The 8462-nt window shown below is 45.4% G+C and overlaps 1 protein-coding gene across 1 annotated transcript; it reads right to left on the reverse strand.

The window, feature by feature from the left end:
* Positions 1-920: 920 nt before the first annotated feature.
* On the reverse strand, positions 921-1901 carry LOC123362813 (olfactory receptor 52R1-like). Its single transcript, XM_045003299.1, has one exon. It carries the CDS (start codon positions 1899-1901, stop codon positions 921-923), a length of 981 nt encoding a protein of 326 aa, XP_044859234.1.
* Between the last annotated feature and the right edge of the window lie 6561 nt (positions 1902-8462).

An 8462-nucleotide genomic window follows, 5' to 3' on the forward strand; every position in this document is an offset into this window, starting at 1 on the left:
AGTTCTCTGAATATGTCCACGCAGTGTGCAGAGGTGATCAAAAAAGCAAACAGGATGTTAGGAATCATTAAAAAGGGGATAGAGAACAAGACGGAGAATATAGTATTGCCCTTACATAAATCCATGGTACGTCCACATCTCGAATACTGTGTACAGATGTGGTCTCCTCACCTCAAAAAAGATATTCTAGCACTAGAAAAGGTTCAGAAAAGGGCAACTAAAATGATTAGGAGTTTGGAGAGGGTCGATTAAAGACGCTAGGACTCTTCAGCTTGGAAAAGAGGAGACTAAGGGGGGACATGATAGAGGTATATAAAATCATGAGTGATGTTGAGAAAGTGGATAAGGAGAAGTTATTTACTTATTCCCATAATACGAGAACTAGGGGTCACCAAATGAAATTAATAGGCAGCAGGTTTAAAACAAATAAAAGGAAGTTCTTCTTCACGCAGCGCACAGTCAACTTGTGGAACTCCTTACCTGCGGAGGTTTTGAAGGCTAGGACTATAACAATGTTTAAAAGAGAACTGGATAAATTCATGGTGGCTAAGTCCATAAATGGCTATTAGCCAGGATGGGTAAGAATGGTGTCCCTAGCCTCTGTTCGTCAGAGGATGGAGATGGATGGCAGGAGGAAGATCACTTGATCATTGCCTGTTAGGTTCACTCCCTCTGGGGCACCTGGCATTGGCCACTGTCGGTAGTGTCCAGTTGTAACACATGACCAGTGACAATTATGATTATAATTAGATAGGTGGCAACCCTATGTGTTAATGAGTTGTACGGTCACCGGTTCCATAGTACGTTACGCTGAGAAAACACAGTAAGGCCAGGAAAGGCTTTACTGTCTCTTTGAATGACCAGTAAGTGATTCAGGGGAGACGGCCCAGCACCATGTCACCAGCCAGGTCTGCATGGACCTAGGTCTCAGACCTAGAGCACCAGGAAAAAACTTTAGTCCCTTTATGACTTAAGATCTGGAGCAGCCTGTCCCGGATCTGTTTGGTCCTCACCCCGTAGATGATGGGATTTAGCATGGGGGGCAGAAAGAGGTAAACGCTGGCAATAAAAATGTGAAAATGAAGGGGTAAATTGTGCCCAAATCGGGTTGTGAGGGAAGAGAAGAGATTTGGGATATAAAAGGCTAAGATGACACAGAGGTGGGAGCCGCAAGTCCCAAACGTCTTGAGCCGGGCGTCCTTTGTGGGGAGGCTGAAGATGGCCCTGAGTATCTGGATATAGGACACAACAATAAAAAATACATCCAGACCAATCCTACCGAATACCACAAATAGGCCATAGTAACTACTGACGCTGATGTCGGCGCAGGCCAGCTTCACCACTCTCATGTGCTCACAGTGCGTATTGGGGATGATGTTGGTTTTGCAATATGGCCACTGCCTTGCCAGTAAGGGATAGGGAAGTGCGAGTATGCTGCCACGCAGCACGACGGCCAGGCCAATCTTGACCACCATGTGGTTTGTCAGGATGGTGGAATATCTCAGGGGATGGCAGATGGCTACGTACCGATCCACAGCCATGGCCACGAAGATCCCAGACTCGATAGCTGAGAAGCAGTGAACGAAGTACATCTGGGCGAGGCAGGCACTGAAATCGATCTCCCTGGAATTGAACCAGAAGATTGCCAATATTTTGGGTATGGTGGATGTGGACAGGACCAGGTCAGTGACAGCGAGCATGCAGAGGAAATAGAACATGGGCTCATGGAGGCTCGGCTCCCTCTTCACAATGAACAGAATAGTGAAATTTCCCAAGATGACTATGACGTACATGGCGCAGAAGGGGATGGCGATCCAGACATGGGCCATCTCGACCCCAGGAATGCCCAGCAGGATGAAGGTGGAGGGGTTGGTGAATTCAGTTGTGTTGGAATCTGACATGGAGCAGGGGAGAAGGTGTCCAACTCCAAGGCAGAAAGGTAGGTCCTACTTGGATCGTACGTTCCCCTGACTTCTTGTATCTAGGGTGATGGTTGCAGTGCAACTGCCTGGATGGGGAGACAATATGAATATCAGACAGTTCATGAATGGGGGCCACTTTAGTGGCAAAGTGAAGGCAGCAATAGTCATGGAAAAGCAACATAGAAGAACATAAGAATGGCCGTGCTGGGTCCGACCCAAAGGTCCATTTAGCCCAGTATCCTGTCTGCCATCAGTGGCCAATGCCAGGTGCCACAGAGGGAGTGAACCTAACAGGTATTGATCAAGTGATCTCTCCCCTGCCGTCCATCACCACCCTCTGACAAACAGAGGCTAGGGACACTATTCCTTACCCATCCTGGCTAATAGCCATTAATGGACTTAACCTACATGAATTTATCCAGTTCGCTTTTACACCCTGTTATAGTCCTAGCCTTCACAACCTACACAGATAAGGAGTTCCACAAGTGGACTGTTGATCCGTGAAGAAGAACTTCCTTTTATTTCTTTTAAACCTGCTGCCTATTAATTTCATTTGGTGGCCCCTAGTTCTTATGTTATGGGAAGAAGTAAATAACTTTTCCTTATTCACTTTCTCCACACCACTTATGATTTTATATACCTCTATCATATACCCCCTAATACAAGGGAGAAAAGCAAAATAGATACCAAAAGATACAAATTTGAAGTTCTGAAAATTGATCAGGGAAATTAAAAATATCAAGGAAAAATCCATGCTTGGCAGGGATAAGGATCACAAAAAGTTAAAATCCATGCTTGGCAGGGTTAAGGATTTCTTAAGTATATTAAGAAAATAAGAAATCCTAGAAAATATTTCAGTGAGTTCCTAGAAGGGGAAGGAACTTTTAATGTTGAGAAAAGGCAAATGTTTTCAAGAAATAGTTTTGTTCTGCATATGCGAAGATGAACTGTGATGTACTCATATCACCTCAGGTTAAGTAACACTTTCCAGACCATTAGTAGTCAAGGAGGCGGTGAAACAGCATCTACTGTAGAATCTGAGAGTTACAAACACCAGAGATCAGGAGCGACTGATAAACCATAAATCCCATTTTGAACCAATACACAATAGGCAAAAGCAGAGCCTCCTCCCACCTCAAAAAGGAGGCAAATGCAGGGCAGGTCTTGGTTAAAAGATTTGGCAAGGTTAGGAAACAATGGAAAAGCTGTATGGGATTTAAAAAAAAAAGAATCTAGGAATAAAATTAATACCAGTCAACAACATGGTTTCTGAAAAACTGGTTTTCTCATATAATCCCAATTTCTTCATTTTATGAGTACATGTTTGGTTGATGAAGGGAACTGCGCAGATGGATTAGATTTAGTAGGGGAAAATATTCAGATAAACAAAAAACACTGTACAATAACAGTAGAGCACACATAAAATGGAATAAAAACTAGCTAACTGACAGATCTCAGAAACCAGTTGTGAACTGACCATTGTCAGGGAATGGGGAAGTTTCTAGTGGGGTTCTGCTGGGATTGGTTCTAGGCTGGATGCTACTCAATATTTTCACCCATGATCTGGAAGAAATTGGATAATCACTGCAAATAAAATTTGTGCAGAACCCAAACATTGGCAGAGTGGTTACGATGAGGAGGCTGGGGCAGGCACACTGATTGATTTGGAGTTTCGGTGAGCCGGCCCCATGCAAAATAAAATGTTTTGGTACACTGTAATGCAGAGTTATCATCTTGGAACAGGGAATGCCGGCCTGATCCTCAGACTAGGGCACTGTATTATGGGTCACTATGGACACCCAACTCATCGTGAGATCCCAGTGGGATGCTGTGGCCGAAAGGGCTCATTCAATCCTTTAATGCATAAAGAGGAGAATGGGGAGTTAAAGCAGGGGAAGGATTTTTCCTCTGCAAATGCACTGGTGTAAGCGACTGTGCCCAGTTCTGGGTCCTCATTTCAAAAGGGATGTGGAAAAATTGGAGAAGGTGCAGAAAAGACCCACAAAAATGATTTGAGGTGGGAGAAAATGCTGGTCAGAGAGAGAGAGACTTGAAGATCTTGATTTATTTATCTTTGTCAAGGTTCCTCCCTCACTCTGAACTTTAGGGTACAGATGTGGGGACCTGCATGGACACTTCTAAGCTTAATTACGAGCTTAGATCTGGTAACACTGCCACCATCCAGAAATTTCAGTGTCTGGATCACTTTCTGTCCCCCCAAAACCTTCCCCTCCCTGGGCATTCTTGAGAGGCTTGTTCACCAAGTTCCTGGTGAACACCAATCCAACTCCTTGGATCTTAACACAAGAAGAATGTAGCCATCAATTTAAAATCAATCAGATTCTTAAAAATAAATATTTTAATTAAAGAAAGAAAGGTAAAAATTATCTCTGTAAAATCAGGATGGAAAATACTTTACAGGGTAATCAGGTTCTTATGAACCAGAAGAACCCCCCCTCTAGCCTTAGGTTCAAAGTTACAGCAAACAGAGGTAAAATCCTCTCAGCAAAAAGGAACATTTACAAGTTGAGAAAACAAAAATAAGACTAACACACTTTGCCTGGCTATTACTTACAAGTTTGAAACACGAGAGACTGATTCAGAAAGATTTGGAGAGCCTGGATTGATGTCTGGTCCCTCCTAGTCCCAAGAGCGAACAACCAACAAACAAAGAACACAAACAAAAGACTTCCCCCCACCAAGATTTGAAAGTATCTTGTCCCCATATTGGGCCTCTGGTCAGGTGTCAGCCAGGTTAACTGAGCTTCTTATCCCTTTACAGGTAAAAGAGACGTTAACCCTTAACTATCTGTTTATGACAACCTTATATAGAAGTATCGGGCTCTTTAATCTTGCGGAGAAAGGCAGAGCAAGGCTCAATGGCTGGAAAATGAAGCCAGGCAAATTCCAGTTTGAAATAAAGGCCAAATGTTTAGCACTGAGGGAGACTAACCACTGGAGAACACTGCAAAGAGAAATGGTGGATTCTCCAACTACGCATGTCTGCAGACCCAGTTGAGTACTATGTCCAATTTTGATTGTGACTGTATGGAAGGGTGGAGGGAACCTGGAAAGGATCCAGAGGGAAGGCACAAAGATATTCCAAAGGATGCAGTGCAAGCCGTATGAACAAGCTAAAGGAACCAAGTGCGTTTAGTTTGGAAAAGAGGAGATTGGAGTGGGGACATGGCAGAAGTCTTCAGGTACTTGAAAGGCTGCCATAAAAAAAGCGCAGAACCAGAGGCAATGGGTTAAAACTACAGCACAGCAGATTTAAATTAAATTTCAGGAAAAACCTCCTAACTGTAACAACAGGATGACAATGGAACAGACAACTCGGACGCTTATGGAAGCTCCTTAGCTGGATGTATTCAAAAGGAGGAGGGACAGCCATCTGCCTCGGATGGTTTAGACTGAACATCTTCTGCATTCTGGCAGGGGGTCAGATTACATGACCCTTGTGGTGCATTATCGTGCAGTGTCTCTGTGAGTCTGCAATGTACAATCCTGGTGTGAACCAGGCTTTGGTGCTCAATACAGGGGTAACTGACAGACATTTAGTGGTCTGTGTTATACAGGACAGAGTGGTGCCTTCTAACCATATATTCCATGAATCTATCAATAAAGAAAGCAGATCAGGCATTTACATTTACTGTGTCTCATAACACACGAACAAGAGAACATTCAGTTCCATTTACTGTCTGAACATATGACACAATCCATATTTAATAATATGACATATTACATAATCCATATTTGGCCAGTGGAACTGCTTGCCACAGACATGGAGGGAAGAGCTTAGCTGAATGGGATTCACAATTGGATTGACAATTGGAGGTGTCTTTGGTGGTAAAACCTTTAATTGGGTTGTCTGATACCTTAATGGGAAGACCTCAGTTTCACATAAAGTTTTCCAGTCTTCAAGAATTAGGAGTGAAATTTCCCATGCTGGATGTTTGCTTATGGCTGAATTGTTTTTTGAAACTTTCAGGCATGACCGTTCAGCTGACTACTCGAATGAAGCTAGGAGAACATATGTCTTAACCGTGTTGTTCCACCTCCATGGTCTCCAGCAGATAAAAGTCCGGTAACAGTCCCACCTACCCACCCACACAATGCCCTCCCAGTTAACAGCCAGAGCCCTGAGATTCAAGAGAAGGAGGTGAAAGTCTATCCCTATTAACACACATCTGTCTTCTCAGGTCTTTACTCAGTTCTTATCCAGGGGAGTTTTCCCATAGTGGGGCCTGAGCGAACTATGGGCCATGGCATCAGAATTTGGCCTTGTATTGTACTACTACCACCTTTAATCCTGAATGCTGCCCTGTGCCACAGAAATACACCCACCTCCATGCTGAATGGCATCAGCCGGGACGGGCAGGGATGCTAATCAAAGGAGGACATTTTGGCCAGTGCTATTGGAGCAAACTCATTGCCTGTGGCAAGGGCCCTGGGATGTTTAATGGCTCTGCAGAGCGGAATGGACCACGAACTTACACTGTATCCCATGACGCACACGTTGCACTGAGTTTGTAAAGCAGGTGAGTGCCTCAGGAAGAGATGGTACCTGTGAATTCTGAGACGGAAATGTCTTCCCTCTCTCACCGCAGCATCTCCAGCAACATCCCACACTGAGACCCGACACAGGGGTGTGCAACATTTATAATATAGCTCTGTGCAATCCCCGGGGGATTCATTCAGCCTCTAGCAGAGAAGCGGCACCTTAATGTAAAGAGGCTGGAGAAAAGCTGGTCTGCACTTCTGTGTTATTTATCCAGCTTTCGGAGTAAACAGTAATTAAGGGACCTTCCTCAAGGGAGATGAGAACTCTTGGGCTCTCTGCTGATCCACAGAGGAATGGGCTGCTCTGTGTATTTGTGTATATATAAAATTATAATTGATAAGGAAGAAAAAAAGAGATAACACCTACGTCCCCATTGGGAATGATGCCCTGTAAATTGCCAGGAGGGATGGGTAGGCAGTTGAAAAACAGATCTGGAGATAGAAGATTGAGGGGAGACACAAAGAGACTCTGCTAATACACAGGACTGTTGTTAAGAGGTCAGAGATCAGTAATCCTTATCAGTAACTATCAACATCCTGTGCAACACCTTTCTCTGAAGGATTAACAGAACACCTAACAAAGGGAAAGTCTCTATGAACATATCCCCATTATTCATATATGTAAACTGAGACACTGTGAGACGTAAATTGGCCACGGCCATGCAGAGATTGATGGCATAATGACAGACAAAACCCAGCAGTCCTGACTCCCCTTCCATAATCATGGTCTCTCCATCACACCAAGAGGGAAATTGACTCCCGCTCTGGCAGGGACTGTTCGTTGGGTGGGATGCAGAGGGAAGGCAGGAAGAGGGACCCTGATCCTGCACCATCTTCTCAAGGTGAATATGAGATTTCTAGAACTAGATGGAGGTTGTGAGATCCCTCTCATGTGAGCTGTGAACTCCGAGACTCCACATCATCTCCCACTCAGTAACTTGCCAATGCATCACTCCATGCATCTGAAGAAGTGAGTTCTTTTTTATCCATGAAAGCTTATGCCCAAATAAATCTGTTAGTCTTTAAGGGCCCACCAGACTCCTTGTTCTTTCTGTGGATACAGACTAACACAGCAATGTACACAGTAATGTACCCCCCGATACATTACTCATACCATGGTCCAGAGAGCGACGTGAGTCCAAAGAAGGTGGAGAAAGCAGAGCACTAGCGGACGAGACACCACCTGCAGAGGGCGCTCCACAGGTGGACTGAGCTAATTCCCACAGCGACCAGCAGGAGATGCCGCGGTGGTCAGTCTGCACTCTCATTGTATTAAGATTCCTTGGGGTAGATTAGCGGTGGTCCCACCCCATGGATCAGTGGGAGGCCACTGCACTTCCCTGTGTTGATGGGTGTCACTCTAAGTTAGGAGTTAGCTGTGTACCCCACAGCCTGTGGCTCTGGCCACAGTCCTGTCAAAATAATAGTGAGTTAAGGTCTTTAGCTTGCCTCAGTCAGGCACCTTACTCAGTGTGGGTCAGTGTAGCCAGACGGCTGTCCCACTCTGGAAAGGAGAGGGTTAAAACGGTCCAGAGAGGCTGTGCAGAATGGTAGCCAATTAGAAAGGGCCCATGGGCAGCCAATCAGGGCTGGGTTGTGCCCTAGAAAAAGGCTGCTGACCAGAGAAGAGATCAGTCTCTCCCTGACCAGTACCCGGGACAGAGCAGTGCTGGGCAGTGTAGCAGGGCAGTGGGACCGGAGTCTGACCACTGCCAGACAGCTGACCCTGACACAAAGGCTGAGTGGGTGCAAGGGCTACGAGGAAGTGTCCCAGGGAAGGCAGGCAGTAGAGAAGAGTGGAAGAAGTAAGCAACTGGCTGCCACTCAAAGGTCATTTAGCTGGGACATACAGAAGTGGGTGGGCCGATGACACCCCCCATTTTGCCCCACTGGATGCTGGTGGGAGTGGCCAGATAAAGGACTGCAGCTTGCCACTGCAACACAGGGCTGAACTGTGGCCTGTGGCTACCCTCGGAA

Source organism: Mauremys mutica, chromosome 1 (genome assembly GCF_020497125.1).
Source record: "Mauremys mutica isolate MM-2020 ecotype Southern chromosome 1, ASM2049712v1, whole genome shotgun sequence".
In the NCBI taxonomy this organism is placed as follows: Eukaryota; Metazoa; Chordata; order Testudines; family Geoemydidae; genus Mauremys; species Mauremys mutica.

Excerpts from the sequence above, each read along its gene's own strand:
- LOC123362813 (XM_045003299.1), bottom strand. The coding sequence starts at position 1,901 with ATGTCAGATTCCAACACAACTGAATTCACCAACCCCTCCACCTTCATC.